An 18,997-nucleotide genomic window follows, 5' to 3' on the forward strand; every position below is an offset into this window, starting at 1 on the left:
TCAGGTTGTACCAGATTTGCTAAACTGCCTAGACAACCCTGAGCTCCCTCTTCTACAGTGGCAAGAACTCATGTCCGTTTGGGCAAACCAGACTCCTGAAAGATCTTACGAATGAGGTGATTAAGTATCCTAGTTTCCTTTTACATGTCATTACTCGTTTTTCCCTTTGGTTGCATATCAAATCGGTAACTAATTTGCCTGTACTCAGTTGGATAGTAAGTACAAGGAGTATGAGTTGAATGCTGGCTTCCAGAAGAGCAAGGATTTCCCTGCCAAGTTGCCAAGGGGAGTCATTGAGGTCAGTTTGAGACTGTTACTTGGCATCCCTTTCTTTTTATTTGCCATATGTTGTTTCCTTAGAATTGCAGGCAAATCTTGCATAAAGCGAAAATAAACAGGGGGTGATGCTGGTTGCGTACTTGTCTCCATCTCGACGGTGCATCTCTTATGCCTTGTTGTCTATGACACTGATCTTTACCATTGCTATTTTTGATTCATATCTTGTATTCAGTTCTTGTTTTGATTTGGTGCTGCTCCCGCTCCAGTATATTGTTGACATTCAAGAGAACTTGAACTGTTTTTGTCTAGCAAACAATTTTTGAATGAGGTGCGTAAGCCGCTACCGACTTCGACCGTAGTTGTATTGTTAACTTAGATTTAGTAAACGTCAAAGTAGCATGCAGCAAGAAATAAATGGAGTAATTGTAGTTGTTTTACAAACACACCAGTACTGGGTAGTTCTTAAACTTGAGATTTCTGAGGCACACTTCTATTGCTGTGTGTCCATCAATTCTTCATTCAAACGATCATAATCGCGAACACAAACAATACATAACATTTTCGCATGACGAGGAGATTGATCACACATTTGCAGCGACCTAATTAAATATATGGAAACGAACAATAGCTATGCAGAGGCAGGTGGCACCATGACATCCAATTCTTTTGCTTCTTTCATGAGGGACACGATACTACACCTGACAAGCTTCGATGTGGTTCCAAAACTGTTGGAGGCAGTGCTGAAAACCACAGTGTAGTTGAGTTTTGGAATGTTCGGAGCACTAGAGAGTCCATCTATCAAACTCTTAAGATCCATCTGTTTGATGAACCTGCCGCCACTGTGTTCCATCATTGAGATAACCATCTTTGTGACAGACTTTAACTATGACAAATTTTTGACTGTTTGTGGTCACATGTTTCAGTACCATCTCCTTGATCTTGTTTAAGAAGCTAGATAACCGCAGGTCGCGCCTGGACCTAATTTGTTGACTATCCCACAAAGGGACAAGGATGACAACATTGCGTTTTCCTCCTCGTCCTGCTCATTACTTCCCGGATAAGAGGAGGAAGAAGAGCTAACTCCTTTGCCCTGGCTACTATCAAACTGGTTTTCTATGTTAGTTTCTGGTTTGACAATTTCGTCTTTCCTGTATGTGTTTCATCTCCACAACAAAGAATTGCTCTGATCCTCTGCAACAGCAATGAATTAAACATCCATAATTAGTCTAACGAGAAAGAAATCAAAATTCAAGCCAGGGATATTCATGTATTGACAAAAGGGATTACCCCTGAGATTCATTGCACAATAATTCATTTCTTGGAGATGCTCGAGTATGAGTTTCTGCTTCTGTGCACATCTTGTTTTTATCATGTACTTCTATGAAAAACATCACCATTTCCTACTTGTATGACGACCAACGTTTACGAGTCGAAGAGTCGACGAGTCGTTCCAAGGTTAAGACTCATAGACTAGTCTAGACTAGTGCGAGACTAGTCGACATGGTACTGTAGCACTGAACTTACAGTACATAACTAATAATACCTAGTAGTAGTATGTAGTATTACACTATATAAGTATACAAGTACAGTATACAATACAATCACCGGTGTTGTAGACATTGTAGCTCAGACCTCAGGACCTGGAAATTGAAACACACTCAGTCTAGCAGCACCAGCAACCAGCAGCAAGCAGGGCAGCACCAGCAACCAGCAGCAAGCAGGGCAGCACCAACAGCAAGCAGAGCAGCACGAGCAGTCCTCCAGCAACGAGGCAGAGCAACACCAGCAGCAAGCCAAGAAGAAAGAGGAGGAGAGGAAAGAAAGGATTAGGTCTCGTCTCACGTGGGATGAGCCATCGTATTTATACTCCCCCAGTTTTTTGAGTCGTTCGACTCGAACATGTCGACTAGTCCAGACTAGTCGTCGACTAGTCGATGACTGGCTCGACTCATATTTGTAGTCTACACGAGAAACCGAGTCAACAGCCACTTTGCGACTCATAGACTAGTCGAGCGACTAGTCTAGACTAGTCGTTCGACTCGTAATCGTTGATGACAACTATGGCATCGTCTGTTTCAAAAAAACATACTATGGCATCGTCCGTTTAAAAAAACAAACAAACTATGGCATCACTAATTCCGCCCTGACATAGCATCCACAATGCTCCTCCGGCATATGCTCTGATAGAGAGACTTTCTAATAGAGACTTTCTATCACGAGTGAGTACACCGGCAAGTCATGTATGTTAGTCATAAATTACAATTTTTGGCGTCATATTGTTGTGTTGTCATGGACGATATAAGTGTTGCTTGAGCGTACCTATTTAGTTCATGTTTCATATTTTTGTTAGCAAATGACATCTTGTTAACTGCAATTTAGAAGTTTTTATGTTTTTCTACACCCTTCTGTTATATACTTCATATTTGTATTTTTTTATGTAAGAACCAAGAACAACTTTACATTTGCTTTGTATTACTTTAGTTATCTTTGTAGCACATATCATGCATTTCTTTTTACAATGTTCCTGCAACTAGTTGGGTATGTTCTAGTGATTATTAAATGTCTAGTTAGATTAGGTAACGGCTCGAATACTCGGTTAATTTGTTGGCATGGACAGTAAGCAACTCGTGGGCCACAAAATTAGGAATTATTGGGAATACTCTCATGTACAAAGAGGTAAAAGGAGGTTTAGTTGGGAGTACACATGATCTTAAACAAACCGAAGTTTGGTTTCAACCGGAACCATGTCCCAAGGCATATTTTCCGTGTGGTGGTGTGGATGCGCATCTACTACGAGTTGGGGGTGTTACTCAAAAGAGAAAATGGACGACCAACAGATATAAAACATAATATGATGGAGAGGGAGGGATTACTTGGTAGGTACCTGTAGGGACAACATGGCCATCTTTTTTGGAAGGGAATGCCATTTGGTGTACTTTATTTAACTTGAGTATTGCTATGGGGATCACCACCCACATTACAATATATTTTGAATCATAGACAACCACTTGATCATTAATTCATGCACCCTCCGATTGCAGCTGAGAAACCAAAAGAATTAAAGTTAACACCCTCGATGTGAAGAGATTGACGGCAGATGCAAAATCCTAACTAGGATGAATACCTGTCTACATCAGAATCCAGATTTAGGCTGTGCTTGGCATTGAGGTGAATTGTGATAATCCAGATTATCCAATGAACTTTTGTTCGAATTTAGTGTTTGTTTGACTCATTTAAGCCTATTTATGTAGTTTTTTCACAACAGACTATAAAATAAGCACAACACAACACAAGACAGTTCTGGAACTACAAACTGAACATTTGTCGTAAAAATCTAGCAAGCATATACCTTGTCACAATCAATCTCTACTGGCATGATCATACTTCTATTTATTAGCTCATTGACATAACTCTCGCCAACCTCAAATAAACTCTTCCCTTGTTCTTCATGATGGATAAGACCTTCAGCTATCCACCTCCAAATCAATCTCTCTATCTCAATCTCGCAGTCTTCTGGAAATATACTTAAATATAAGAAACAACTCTTTAGATGGGGAGGCATATCATAATAGCTAAATGATAATATCTTCTTCATGTCCTCCACAACATCACCTCCAATAAGTCCATGCCCAATAGACTCGAGCAAATTGCACCATTGATCCTTTGACTTCATCTGTTGATTACTAGCCAGTAGACTAGCGATAGCAATAACGGCTAATGGTACCCCGCCACATTTCCTCAAGATATCTATGGACACTTCTTCCAACTCAACGGGACATCCATGCTCATTCTGAAATATTCTTCTATAGAAGAGCCTCTGGGAGTTTCTATCGGAAAGAGGTTTCATTCTATGAATTATGTCAACACCAGAAGAGCAGCATGCTTCAGAGACATTGATGCTGCGAGTTGTTGTGATTATTCGACTACCAAGATTGTTGCTAGATAAAGCACACTTGATAATATCCCATATTTTCTCATCCCATATGTCATCAACTACGATGAGGTACCTGTATCAATTTTGTGAAGCGTTAGTGGGTAAGTCAATCAAGATACAACTAAGTTTGGAAGGAAACAAGGAAACCAAATAATAATCGAAATATCAGCAGGGTGCTAATTAAGAAGATGACTGCACAAGAAAAAAAGAAGACGTATATTTAAAGTGAAACATGATCTACATGCAAAAGAGAGGAAGATATAGATGTACCTCTTGTGCTCAAGAAACTCACGGAGTTTGTCAATGAGCAGCTTTTCATCCCTTGATGTGCTATGTATTTCTTCAAACTTGTGCTCGTCAAGTCCATAGAGCATGTCCTTGAAAATTTTCTTCATGTCGGGAGTTCGAGACACTGAAACAAAAGCCCAGCAATCAAACTGAGTTTTGATCTTCTCATACACTGCTCTTACAAGGGTTGTCTTGCCCAGTCCGCCTAGCCCGACGACAGAAATTGTCTTCAGTTGTTGCTTTGACCCCTCGCCACCTTCTGCTAACCTATAAATCAGCGCGTCCCTTTCCTCTTCCATGCCAACAAGCTCGGTTATATCTTTGTACATGTTCACTAGGCGAGGGTCAATGTTAGCACCAGCGTCGGTGCTATGGATATCGAGCTTGTACTCCCTCCGGCCGGAAATACTTGTCATCAAAATGAATAAAAGGGGATGTATCTAGATGTATTTTAGTTCTAGATACATCCCTTTTTGTCCATTTTGATGACAAGTATTTTCGGACGGAGGGAATATCGAGCTTGAGCTATGGATATCGAGCTTGTACCTTTCACGGAGATCGGTCAACTCCTTGGCGAGATCTTGAGCTTCTTGGATGGCGTTGGAGATCTGATGAAGAGCCTTGCCACTACGGAACAGCTTGGAGACCTTCTTGACGAACTTCTTGACTCTGTTCTTCATGTTGGTCGGCTGCTCGAGGTCATGGCCGTCCTCTACGCGCACCATGAAGGCATCAACGGCGTCCTCCATGCCATAGCACAGGTCGCGCACCTTGCCCGCCCACACCTTGACCTTCGCGTGAAGCTGGTTGGGCGGCACCTCGCCCACCTTGATGAGGACGGCGTGCATCAACGCCAGCTCCATCTCAAGGGACGGCGTTTCTCCAGGTTGAATTCTCCAGTAAGCAGCTCACTGAGCTTCCGGAGGAGTGGCCTAATCGCTGGCTTCACCTACAAGCCGGTCGTAGAGCCAGAATAGTATGTATGCCGATGGGATTGGGAGCACAGAAGGAAGGCACCTTGGGCGATTGGTATCGATGAGAACCTAATCAAACGTTGAAAATATATAAATTAACCATCCATGTTGGGTTTCGTGGAGCAATGTACAGCTTAGTTAGCAATGCAACTAATCTCGTTTTAACAAATACTACTAGTAGACTAGTATGAGACTAATGAAATAGCATTATTGGCTAGGCTAGCCAACTAATCTCACCTGCCAAAACGCGACGGATGCATGCACCTCAAAGTCAAATCTCAACCCCAGAGCGACATAGCCAATTTTTCTTTATCAAAACACATTCATTTCAAAATTATGTCGGTTGTTTACCAAGCCTTCCATGATCTCAAGCAATAAGTTCCTCCTGACTGTATACCTTTCTTTCAGGTTGTACTCCCTCCGTTCGGAATTACTTGTCTCGGAAATGGTTGTATCTAGAACTAAAATACATCTAGATACATCCATTTCTACGACAAGTAATTCTGAACGGAGGGAGTACAAGATAAAGTAAACTGCCTAGACAGCCCTGATCAGCTCCCTTTTCTACAGTGGCAAGAACTCATGTCCGTTTGGGCAAACCAGACTCCTGAAAGATCTTACGAATGAGGTGATTAAGTATCCTAGTTTCCTTTTACATGTCATTACTCGTTTTTCCCTTTGGTTGCATATCAAATCGGTAACTAATTTGCCTGTACTCAGTTGGATAGTAAGTACAAGGAGTATGAGTTGAATGCTGGCTTCCAGAAGAGCAAGGATTTCCCTGCCAAGTTGCCAAGGGGAGTCATTGAGGTCAGTTTGAGACTGTTACTTGGCATCCCTTTCTTTCTACTCCCTCCATTCGGAATTACTTGTCTTGAAAATGGACGTATTAAGACGTATTTTAGTTTTAGATACATCCATTTTTGAGATAAGTAATTCCAAACAGAGGGAGTAGTATTTGTCATGTTGTTTCCTTAGAAAACCATCATTGCAGGAAAATCTTGCACAAAGAAAATAAAATAAATAGGGGGTGCTGCTGGTTGTGCACTTGTCTCCATCTCGACGGCGAATCTCTTATGCCTTGTTGTCTATGACCCTGACCTTCACCGTTGTTATTTTTGGTTCATATCTTGTATTCATTTTTTTGTTTCGATTCGGTGCTGCTCCCACAATATGTCCAGTATATTGTTGACATTCAAGAGAACTTCAACTGTTTTTGTCGAGCAAACAATTTTTGAATGAGGTGCGTAAGCCGCTACTGACTTTGACCCTAGTTGTACTCTTAACTTAGATTTAGAAAAAGAGATGTCAGCCAATATATATATAAATAAATAAACGTCGAAGTAGCATGCATCAAGAAATAAACGGAGTAATTGTAGTTGTTTTACAAACACGCCAATACTGGGTAGTTCTTGAACTTGAGATTTCGGAGGCACACTTCTATTGCTGGGTGTCCATCAATTCTTCATTCAAACGACAATTATCACGAACACAAACAATATATAACATTTTCTCACGGCAAGGAGATTCATCACACATTTGCAGTGACCTAATTAAATGTACGCAAATGAACAAAAGCTACCAAGTGAATGAAAATAAACGAGGAGTTTTAGCCGAATCTAAAATCAACCAATCACGGCACCATTATACGAAAATCGCTCCAAAAATCCTAGAGAAACCTAGCGAGTCTTTTTCCTGAGCCCTTGCTTCGCCTTTTTCTCTCTCTCCTGCCGGCTGCCCTAGTGAGTCTTTTTCCCGAGCCCTTGTTCCGGTTTTTTCTCTCTCCCGCCAGTCATCTTGATCGACATTTTCTTTTTGGTTTCCCGATCTAATCTTGGTCGGTTTGCGTTGCCCGCCGCCGCCGCCCTACTCTGACATCGGCGCGACACTCAACCTCTCCTCCGACCCGGCGGCCACACGCGCCGAGGCGGCCCGTCAGGACCAGCCTCCGTCCACGCGTCGGCCCGCCATCGCCCTACGCCGGCCGTCGCCGCCCTGCTCCGACCGGACTCCTGCATCGCCCCGACCCAACGGTCTCACGCGATGCGGCGGCACATCACAGCCGTCGTTCGCACATCGGCCCGCCTGTCGATCCATGCCGTCCATCGCCACCCGCCACGGTCGCGTCTGCTTGGCGGTCCTACAATGTGCCTCGCCAGCCTCATCCCCGGTTGCGTCAGGCTCATCGGCTGCCTCGAGCTCGGGCGCTGCTGCTCCGTTGGTCGCTCGGGCCTCGCAGCCCGGGTGCAGGTGCGGCTTTGGTAGCCCGGGTGCCGGTGCTGACGCACTCATCCGCATGTCATCCCACGCGTTCCGTCATCGCTGGTTTCATCTTAGACTCCGTCGCCACCCCGCCTCAACTGAGTGGCGTCCCCGACCTCGCGCGCAATCGGCTTGATCACCCGCTCGCCGCCGCGATCCGTCCCATCTACGCCGCGCGACCGACCTGGCCCGTCGATTGCGCGCGCCTCCGCAGGTCCCGTGAAGATCGTCACAAGTACAACACGCCTCTCCACCGATCGAGCATCGGGTTGCCGCTGCATCGCCCCGTCGGGCCGTAGCGCCACCGCCCCGTGGTTCTCCTCGCGGTTGCATTGACTCGCGCGTCGCGGCTGCATCGCCCCTTCGGGCCGTAGTGCCGCGATATGCGCCCCCCCGCCGCCCCGAGGCCGTCCCCGCGGTTGCACTGACCCGCGCTCCGCCGCTGCACCGCCCCTTCGGGTTGTAGCACCGCGGCCTGCGGTACCCGCCATCGCCCCGACCTGCCCGCCGCCGCTGCATTGCCCATTCAGGCCGTAGCGCCGCGGCCCGCGGTCCCCTCCGCCGTCACGGCGCATCGACCTTCCATGGTATGCGTCGCGCCATCTCCCTCGGCGAGGGAACGCCACCGTCCACACCGGTCTTCATCACGCTGTTGGGTTCCTCGCCTACTTCGAGCAGCGCCACCGCATTCCTAACCTAGCCGCCGCCGCCGCCAGTCCACCCCCTTCGTCTTCGTCCAGCACCAGCCTGTCGCCAGCGTCGCCGTCATCTTCCTCGACCACTTCGTCTACTCCGACCACCGTTGGTGACATCGGCCTCATGCCGATCGGTGCCACAACCTGAAGGAAATATGCCCTAGAGGCAATAATAAAGTTGTTATTTTATATTTCCTTATTCATGATAAATGTTTATTATTTATGCTAGAATTGTATTAACCGGAAGCTTGATACATGTGTGAATACATAGACAAAACACCGTGTCCCTAGAATGCCTCTACTAGACTAGCTCGTTGATCAAAGATGATTAAGTTTCCTAGCCATGGACATGTGTTGTCATTTGATGAATGGGATCACATCATTAGGAGAATGATGTGATGGACAAGACCCATCCGTTAGCTTAGCATAATGATCGTTTAGTTTTATTGCTACTATTTTCTTCATGTCAAATACATATTCCTCTGACTATGAGATTATGCAACTCCCGGACACCGGAGGAATGCCTTGTTTGCTATCAAGCGTCATAACGTAACTGAGTGATTATAAAGATGCTCTACAGGTATCTTCGAAGGTGTTTGTTGGGTTGGCATAGATCGAGATTAGGATTTGTCATTCCGAGTATCGGAGAGGTATCTCTCAGCCCTCTCGGTAATGCACATCATATGAAGCCTTGCAAGCAATGTGACTAATGAGTTAGTTGCGGGATGATGCATTACAGAACGAGTAAAGAGACTTGTCAGTAACGAGATTGAACTAGGTATGGAGATACCGATGATCGAATCTCGAGCAAGTAACATACCGATGACAAAGGGAATAACATATGTTGACATTGCGGTTCGACCGATAAAGATCTTCGTAGAATATGTGGGAACCAATAGGAGCATCCAGGTTTCGCTATTGGTTATTGACTGGAGAAATGTCTCGGTCATGTCTACATAGTTCTCGAACCCGTAGGGTCCACACGCTTAACGTTCGATGACGATATGTATTATATAAGTTGTGTGTTTTGGTGACCGAAGGTTGTTCGGAGTCTCGGATGAGATCACGGACATGACGAGGAGTCTCGAAATGGTCGAGAGGTAAAGATTGATATATTGGAAGGTGGTATTCGGACACCGGAAGGGTTCCGAAGTGTATCGGGTACAAACCGGAGTACCGGAGGGGTTACCGGAATCCCCCGATGGAAGATATGGGCCATATGGGCCATAGGAGGGAGGCTAACCAGCCCACAAGGGGCTGGTGCGCCCCCACAAGGGAGGAGGCCGAATTGGACTAGGAAAGAGGGCGCCACCCCCTTTCCTTCTCCCTCTCCCTCTCTTTCCCTCTTCCCCTCCATTGGAAAGGAAGGGGGGGGGGGGGGGCGCCATAGGGCCGGCCCTCTCCCCTCTCCTCCTTTATATACGGGGGCAGGGGGCACCCCAAAGCACACCAATTGTTTAGCAGTGCGGTGCCCCCCTCCACCGTTTACTTCTCCGGTTATATTGTCGTAGTGCTTAGGCGAAGCCATGCGCGGATCACATCACCAACACCATCACCACGTCATCGTGCTGACGAAACTCATTGACTCCTTCGTACCTCTACTGGATCAAGAGTTCGAGGGACGTCATCGAGCTGAATGTGTGCAGAAATCAGAGGTGCCGTACATTCGGTACTTGATCAGTTGATTCGAGAAGACGTTCGACTACATCAACCGCGTTAAGTTAACGCTTCCGCTTTTGGTCTACGAGGGTACGTGGAGACACTCTCCCCTCTCGTTGATATGCATCTCCTAGATAGATCTTGTGTGAGCGTAGGAATTTTTTAAAAATTGCAGGCTACGTTTCCCAACACAACCATCGTCGAGTCTCCTTCTCTGCTGGCCCCTCTGAATCCTCGACATGGCGTACAGCTCATGCAGGTCCCTCGTCTATGCATGCTCGGTGCTGGCAACACCGATGCGTGCCTTCGTCCACGACATGTCCCCGGGCCTGACAAGCCTGGTGTGGTGCTTCGTCAATTTCGTCTTCGACCGTCTTCGCATGCCTGGTGCTAGCAACACCGACACGTGCCTTCGTCTATGATGTGTCCCTGGGTTTGGCACACCCGGTGCGACGCCTCATCAACACCATCCTCCTTCCGGCGCACCACTATCTCGACACCACTGCGCCCATGACTAACTCGGCGCCTACTTGCCCCCGCGGCTCCACGGTGACTCCCTTGACACCGGGTACCCCGACCCCGACATCGACCACGACTCTCTTCGCACGGCTACCTCGACCACGGCTACACCACCCTTGATATCGGCACAAAGGGCTATCATCCGCTTGAGCAACTCGTCGGCTTCCTCTACAGTCAATGCGTCCGCGACGCGACACCGTCCACGACACTCCCTCCACGGCTGCTATTCTCTCCAGTCTAGCCATCCGCGATGCTCCTGTTGTCTGCGACGCTACCGCTACGACTGCATGGGGGTGTTAGAGATATATTTGGGTTACCTGTATTTGGTAGTCTAGGATTTGTAATCCTTCTCCTACCTTATCTCTAGGAGAGGCTTCTCGCCATTCAAGTCTTGTACTTAATATATACTTGCCCTCGAGGCTCAACAATTCATCATATTCCGCAACAATCCCTCTCTCTCTCCCTTCTAACACCATCGAACGACCATTGCCGCCGCCGGACCAAGCAACCGACACGCGCTGTCGTTGTTCTGGTATTGAACTGGTTTGACCTTATCGACAACAACCAAGAAGTCTTCGTGCATGTGCCCCTGAAGGGCAGTGTCCTAGAGCAGCAATCGTCACCGTTGAAACTTCGAATCGATATGAAGGAACCTGACACTAAATCTCATCCTCGCGTATGCACGGCGAGAAAACTGACCTCGTCGTCCGAGGAGCAAGCTAAAAGAAATCTACGTGAGAGGTTCGTCTAATTCATCCTGACGTACAAAGTTTAGGAGGATCGAAGCCAGGAAGATTAACTAAAGAAGAAGCACGTCATTCATGCGAGTGCTGTCCCTGTGAGGACTAAAACACTACCTATCCGCTAGCCGGAGTCAAGGCCCCAGGATTCCTCTCCGTGCCATCATCCAACGGAGCGATATTCAAGGAAAGATGAATTCATGGGTTTGCAAACAGATATCGAGAACGTGGTTGTTTTGAGGGAGTTGGAGGCAGGAAATGGGAGTTTCAGCGAAGGGGGACTTAACATCCGTTAATTGGTTAGAGGGCATGGGATTTTAGATGGGAAGGGGAAAGGGAGTTGCCCTATTAAATTCCCACGCTTCTCTTCCCAAGGGACCTCGGGTAATTTACGTGAGGAAAGGGAATTGGCCGCCCAGATCTCATGATAGAGTTGTTATGTGTTTTACTCTCATGACAAAACCCACAAAACAAACTTGGGAAGATAGTCTTCCTGTCAAACTCCCACTAGTAATTCCATCTCACACCAAACAATGGATTGGGATTAATAATCAACTTCCCAAATCAAACCCTTTATCAAATTCCCTCCTCCAAATTCCCATTCCCTTTACCTGAAGTTGCCAAGTGGAAAATACATTCTCCATCCGTTCCTAAATATAAGGGTTTTTATAAATTTCAATAAGAACTACATAAGCGATAAATCACGAGTGGACATGGTGCCACGCGAGGATGTAATCCTGTCCATCAGCTCTCACGTGATTCGTGCAGTTTTAATACACAAAGCTTGTATACTAATATCTCTTGACCGTATACAGGTAGTATAATTTTCTTTTCCGCTCTGAGCGCATTTAGTTTTGTCAGTCTGGATGGGTACCTGCAACATGCATTGAGTTACTCTCCATTTATGTGCTACCAGCTTCAGGCGATAGGGAAAAGTATTAGATGCTATCACACATTACATGCTACCATGCACCCATTTTTCAAAATTCATTTTTAAACGTTTCACAAAATTCCAAAAAAATTGTGAGTGTTCAAATGGCATGTGTCTACAATCTGTAAAAAGGTCGAATCAAAATTTGGAACACACATTGAGAAACAAAAAAGACAAATTTAGTATGAATAGTGCCACAAAAAGACAAAAGCCAGAATGAAAATATTTACGTACGGATTTTGTCCTTTTTGTTTCCCCATGTGTATTTCAAAATTTTGACTTGAACTTTTAACAGGTTGTCGACATATGTCTTATGAACACTCATAATTATTTTCATAATTTTTTGAAACATCTAAATATGTTTTTTGAAAAATTGTATCATGGGAACACCTAATGTGTGGGAGCATAGGATATCCTCCCCTGCGAGAGGAGGAGATGGGTAGGAGTGGCAGTTGTGAAAATAATCCAAAAACTATGTCAGAGACCAGACGTATGCTGGCCTTTCGGCAACAATGATGATACCTGGCCCACATCCCAGTGATCCCACCATAATGATGTTGATTATGGCTCATTATCAAAATCCACACTAGCAGATGTATCACGTTCATGTTAATTTGCTAGTATTATTTGCATCCTTATCATGTTCCTTTAGTAGTAATGAAGACCACAATGTTGCTGCTCCTAAATGTAATACTAGTTTCTTGCAATCCAGTTTTTAAAGCACGGCATATATAGATATTTGTGTTAACATTTTTTATTTCAAGAAAGACTAGTAACTAAATTGTCTTAGACCCCTAACACCATGTATATGACATTTGAAAAAAATAAAACATCATATATATGTCGAACCTTACCGTCTCCACTAGGGGAGGCACTATCACAATCCCGAAAAAAAGTTATCTAGAGTAAGAAAAAGTATTCTGTTTCCGTTCGCCCTACAGTGGCATATGAAATGGATGACGGAAGAAATTTAGCAACACTTTTCCCACAGGATCTCTTGCAAGAACAAGTACTATGGACAACTTAAAAAAAAGTACTATGAACAACGGTTAACCAAAGAAAAAGAAACGAGTCGTTAACCCATGCGGTTTAATTACCAACATTCAAGGTGTGCAGGAAAACCACTGGGCATTAAAGATGCGCATCACCTCACATTGATCTCTCAAGTACCAGCTTCAATTAAGATGCCCAACCACCAGCTCATATACCCGTATTTGCTGAATTAACGTAGCATAGCGTTGGCGTATTCATTTAACCGCTATATAAAGTGTTAATCACATAGCATGCATGGACTGCCCAGATTACATCCTCGCGTAGCACCATGTCCCAAAAATCCGCGTCCCTACATAAGGATGTATACAGACATATTTTAGAGTGTAGATTCACTCATTTTGCTCTGTATGTAGTCTGCATTAGAATATTTAAAAAGACTTATTTATGAACAGATGGAGTAGTTTCTAGACTAAATTAAAGTTTTTTAGACTAAAATTAAAATTAAACACGTTTGATCTATACAAATGACAATGTTAAAATATTAATTTATTTGGAACGGTGGAAGTATATATCTCTCCCTAATCTCTCCTTATCTTTCCCTCTTTCCCTACTAATAAAGCACGGAGTGCTTCTGGTCGTACGTCACGGCAGTTTTGCAGAAAAGCCCTTGTGTTTTTAGATATTCAAGCCGCAGTCCTGACGAGAAGTCCCGAACCGGTACGAGCGAGAGAGAAAAAAACGTACCCGCACAACCCACAACCCAACCTCCCAATCCCATCTCCACCTCCAGCGCTCCTCCACCCCCGCCGCCGCCGCCGGCGGCCCCTGCCGCGCGCCGCCGACCCCCTCCTTGCGGCCAACTCCGCCGGGGCGCTACCCCTACCCCAAGTGCCCCACCCCGCGGCCTTCCACCGCCGACGACACACGACGCCGCGCTGTTGCCGGCTCCCCCTCCCCTGCTACCACGGTGCTGCCGGGACTCCTCCCCGTTGCTTCGACCTCGGCGTTGGTTCCCCCAAACCCGCCGGTTTCGCCACCGGCCACAACTTCCTGGCGCACTCCACCAACCGACAGACCAGTTCGCCCGCCTCCCATGGCTAACATCGCTGCTACCCCAGTGTCGCTTCCCACCCCAGGGGCTCATCTCCTCCACCTGCGCGCCACTCCCCGACCTTCCCTTTTCGCGCCGTATGCGTCCTCCCGCTTCACTGCCTAGCATGTGCCAGGTCCAATCTGGACGAACAGGACAACATAGCCAGCCATATGCGCCCCTCCAATCTGAACGGCTTGCTCTGCATGATGCCACTTGCTTGCTGTGTGTGGGGTATATTTTTGTTGTACTCTTAATTTGCTGTTGATGTCATATGCTACAGATTCATGTTTTTTATGAGATACTTGGAATACGTAAGAGTACTGATATAGTAGAAACAAAGCACGTACAATTAGCAATACAGAAGCCGCAAAATGTTTAAGGGGAGTTGAATGTCAAAAACCACAACCCTGCTACTCTGATAGTTTTCAGGCTCACATTTTATGGGAAATTATTCAGTTTGTCACTTTGTTATGGGATATAATGTCTAACATATCATAATGTTTTGGTGGAAACGGTGGTAGTTTCTAACCTCTTTCAGTGTTTAAACTATTTTCCTGATGACTGAATGAAGTTGAAACTTTGACAACGGATGTAGCAGGGTTAACAGAAAACATGATGCACGATTGAATTAAACATGCAGGGTTCAATACGCATCTCTAATTATTCTTATGTTTATTATTTTTAATAATCTACCACTTCTGGCATCCTGTCGGTGAGTCTTCTTTTGGCCTGCGAACCATAGTCATTGTAGCTTTGCTCCAGTTTGCCAATGTATAGCTGAATATGAGCCATCTACTTGCTGGAAGTGGTCACGTATGGGGTAACTTTTAGTGGCAGGGTGAAGTAATGGTACTGGCATTTGTATTACTGAAAGTACAGTACATACTTTGTGTTATTTTGCATGCTCTCTATGTGTTCTCGTCTTGGCAGGGGATGCTTGGTGATGACTCCTTAAATGCTCTGAGTAATAATTGAGAATACATAGACAATGTCAAATTGAAGTGTGATATTTGTATGTCATATTTACTCCACAATAACTTTTTATGTGTTTTTCTCATTCTTTTTACATAGACGTAATGATTTCTTTATGCCGCAATGTTACTTATGTCATTTGGATTTGGACATGCCGCAGTGTTACTTCGATCTCTGGATGGTTGGTGGCCACCTTAATTAGAATCATTAGGGGTAATGTAGTTGCAATGCAGTATCTATGTGTGGGCTACCGGATGGAGTTGCAACAGCTGTGGTCAAAAGCCGGATGTTTTGGAGATGCCATGTTTGATTAATTAATTAATCATCTTTTGTGGTGCCATTAGTTCTGATCCTGGGCTAGGAGGATTTAATATTCTTAATCATGCTTTCATGCAAATTGACCCAGTTCGTCCGTTGATTGATTACTGGACTCTGAGTTGCATTGCTTATTTTGGTAAGTGAGAACGTATGACTGTAATTCTGCATACATCATCATGCTATTTCCTCCTAATTTATATATGAAGATTAAGTGTCCTTTTTTACCTAAAATTTACTTGAATATTTAACTGAGAATTACTTCATTGTGTGTCATGCCTATCTTATTCCATCCACATGATCTATGGACCACAGATATAGTTCTCAATCCAAGGAGAGTCCGAAAACTAATAATTTGTGCCTTGAATAACGAATGTAATTTTTTTGTTCTAATCTTGAAACTTTGGCTAATGTGATAATATTGGTGTCACGGTGGTCTTCATAGTTGTAGTGAGTACAATCTAACAGAAGCAAAAGTCTCTATTGATTGTTGTAGGAGATCCAGAAAGCGGAGCATTGGGGCACTCTGATTTTTAAGAAGCTCCATGCACGTATTAAGGCCAGTAAATTCAATTTGTTTCTCATCTGCTTCTCTATGGTCTGTTGTCCTTATTCGATCTGTTATTCAGGTATGTGTTGTTAACGCTCCTAATTTTGGGAGAATCAGAAAAAAAATAAGTTTTGCAAGTTACGTCATATTTCCATGTTTTAGTATGAGATTTAGATATATTGTTTCTCCGGTTCCATATTCATTATATGTTTTTCTCCTATAATTGGCCTGCTTATTTACACAAGTCTGAATTCCTAAAGGTTCAAGAGTATTTCAATGTTGCTAAAGAAAGATACAAGGATCAGTGCCGTAACATTGTTGAAAGACAATCAGACACAGTATGCTTTTAACTTGCCATTTCCTTACTGACTAAACCTGAGTACATGACTATTTTCAGTTTTCTAATTCATTGGAGCTGTGCTAATCTCCTCACTCCTTGCCCTGATGTAGGACACCATGCAGCAGCACTGCACCCTGCAGTTCATGCTCTGCTCACCATGACCTGCCTCCTCATCATCAGACATACTCATGTGTACTAGGATCTCCTCACCATCAAAGTTCATGTGTCCTCTAGATCAAGCCTATGCATGTGAGCTGAAGAATTGTTTGCCTGTTCACAATTGGTGATTGAAGGGTGGCCGGTGACTTCCATAATTTTCTTGTAGTTGTTTGTTGGATAATCTTTAAAATTAGGATTGTAGAGAACTTTACATTACTGTAAAACTTCGTCTTCTTGGTGTTGATGCTTACATATTCCATTATGCTAACTCAACAACACTTTTAGCAGAAATTGGTTGTTTATGCAGACACGCGGTGTAGTAAAATTGAAGATTTAGCTCCCGCATTGCATACTTATGCTATGTTGTAGTAATCTTCTATCCATGAATTATATATAGCAGACTGTATGTTCAGCCTCCACGTTCATTTCTTTGATCTCCTCAGGTTTCGCAGAGGATTTAGTTGTACATATGTGCCAATATACCTATGTGAGCCTCCCTGAATTATGTCGATATCTATGAAACTTTGTTGTTCTTCCTCGCCAAGATGTCTATTATAATTTTGGTATATACTTCATATATACGGTGTGATCTATGCTTGGAAATAAGGGTAAAAGGTCAACAGATCAAAGCCTAAGTCCAAATTATGCTACTCCCTCTAATCTATATTACTTGTGTTCTCTAATAAAGGAATTCTGCAATGCATTCCGCTGGAGTTAATAAGCTAATAAAAGGCAATCAACCCCATTTAGTACTGATATTTCATGTCGCATGAACTTTTTAGCTTCTCATTATTTTTGTGCAATTTTTCCTTCAAAAAATGTTCGCGATTTTGTACAAAATATTTTCTTACTCAAAAAATGTTCACATTTTTGAAACCAAATGTTTGGGAAATCAAAAAATGTTCACATTTTTGAAACCAAATGTTTGGGAAATCAAAAAATGTTCATGATTCTTTAAAAAGTTTGTGTATTCAAAAATGTTCATGAAATTGAACAAAAATTTGCCAACTAAAAAAATGTTCATGAATGTAAAAATATCCTACAAATGAAAAAACTGTTCATGACTTACAAAATAGTTTATTCATTCGTAAAATGTTCGCGGATTCAAAAAATAATCATGCATTTAAAAAAATGTTCATTAAATCAAAAAAATGTTCGTAAATTTAAAAAAATCGTCCACCAATTGGGCCAAAAATGTTCGTCGGTTCTAGAAATGTGCGCCGATTCAAGTAAAATCTATAAAAAGATGTTCACCATTTTTTAAAAATGTTTGCAAATAGTATAAACTGTTCATGAATTCAAAAAATGTTCAAAAATTTGAAAAATTTGAAAAAAAATGTCCACGATTTCAAATATATGCACAAGTTTTAAAAAAGGTTCATGATTTTGAAAATTGTTCATAATTTCATGAAATTGAGAGTGATAGTATATCACGGTGATGTCGCAAAATGTGGTCACGGCCGTTGAATATTATGATTTTTTTCTTCCCGTTGCAACGCACGGGCCCTTTTGCTAGTAATAATAATAATAATAATCTCTCCCTAATAATAATAAAGCATGGATTGGGTCTCCGGGTTCACCGTCATGGCATTTTTACACAATAGTCCTTATACTTTTTGATAATGAACCCGCAGTTCTATTAATCTGGTACCCACAAAAAAAAACGGTTCGTTGAAAAAGAAAACGTACGCATCTGCCTCCTCCTCGACCCTGGTATGTGCCCAAGCCTCCCACGCCGCCGCCACCGCACGTCATCCCGCTCGCCGCCACCGCACGTCAGCTCGCTCACTGCCCACGCCCGCCGCGGCCGCACCTCAGCCCGCTCGCCCCCCATGCCGGCGCGGCCGCTCGCCATTCCCCGCCGCAACCCAGCCACCTCTGTCGCTGCTGCTAGCCGATGCGCCACAATATAACTTTTTGCGATGCACTCCTACCTGTAGCCCATCTCAAACCATCGAAACAGTCCAAGGATATTGCAACAGCTGCCGGCTGCTATAAAACCAAGCCACTGTTCGTGCACATCCCACTCTCTCTAATACTACATGGATTTATACAATGGCAGAAGTACTATTCTGATTCTTTAATTTTGGGACGCTCTGTTCATGAGCTTGTGTCCACATAGTGTTTGATTTTATGCATATGAGGGAATGTACTACATTTTTTCTGGTTTCCCTTTGGTGTATGTTTGATTATATATGTTTCGGTTGACAGTTGTTATTGCCTCTGATTTGTCTTCTGGTTACTTCGTTCATGTTTTCAGTTGTAGTGACATCCGGTTCAAAGTTGCTATAGGG

At 44.0% G+C, this 18,997-nt stretch overlaps 1 protein-coding gene, 1 long non-coding RNA gene and 1 pseudogene across 4 annotated transcripts; 1 reads left to right on the forward strand and 2 right to left on the reverse strand.

Moving 5' to 3' along the window:
- Positions 1-689: 689 nt before the first annotated feature.
- Positions 690-5,262, reverse strand: LOC123110309 (disease resistance protein RGA5). Of its 3 annotated transcripts, none has more exons than XM_044530796.1 (5): positions 5,048-5,262; positions 4,484-4,625; positions 3,629-4,286; positions 3,164-3,320; positions 690-1,470 (listed from the first exon to the last, which is right to left on the reverse strand). In XM_044530796.1, exons 2-4 carry the CDS (start codon positions 4,606-4,608, stop codon positions 3,300-3,302), a joined length of 804 nt encoding a protein of 267 aa, XP_044386731.1. In that variant the 5' UTR covers positions 4,609-4,625; positions 5,048-5,262; the 3' UTR covers positions 690-1,470; positions 3,164-3,299. The 3 variants fall into 3 exon arrangements, with proteins under 3 accessions (XP_044386731.1, XP_044386729.1, XP_044386730.1); XM_044530794.1 differs by having other exon boundaries at positions 4,484-4,835; XM_044530795.1 differs by lacking the exon at positions 5,048-5,262 and having other exon boundaries at positions 3,629-3,792; positions 3,892-4,286; positions 4,484-4,917.
- Positions 4,942-8,312, reverse strand: LOC123114611 (disease resistance protein Pik-2-like; annotated as a pseudogene).
- Positions 8,313-13,897: 5,585 nt separating this feature from the next.
- LOC123110311 (uncharacterized) lies at positions 13,898-17,122 on the forward strand. Its single transcript, XR_006453289.1, has 2 exons — positions 13,898-16,542; positions 16,655-17,122. It is a non-coding gene; the product is annotated as an uncharacterized lncRNA (long non-coding RNA).
- The last annotated feature ends 1,875 nt before the right edge of the window (positions 17,123-18,997 follow it).

The sequence above is a fragment of the Triticum aestivum genome, chromosome 5B (genome assembly GCF_018294505.1).
Source record: "Triticum aestivum cultivar Chinese Spring chromosome 5B, IWGSC CS RefSeq v2.1, whole genome shotgun sequence".
NCBI classification, from domain to species: Eukaryota; Viridiplantae; Streptophyta; class Magnoliopsida; order Poales; family Poaceae; genus Triticum; species Triticum aestivum.

Excerpts from the sequence above, each read along its gene's own strand:
- LOC123110309 (XM_044530794.1), bottom strand. The coding sequence starts at position 4,830 with ATGTACAAAGATATAACCGAGCTTGTTGGCATGGAAGAGGAAAGGGAC. Across the intron at positions 4,287-4,483 it reads GAGTTTCTTGAGCACAAGAG|GTACCTCATCGTAGTTGATG; the intron begins GTACATCTATAT and ends AAATTGATACAG. Across the intron at positions 3,321-3,628 it reads TAGAGATTGATTGTGACAAG|CTGCAATCGGAGGGTGCATG; the intron begins GTATATGCTTGC and ends TTGGTTTCTCAG.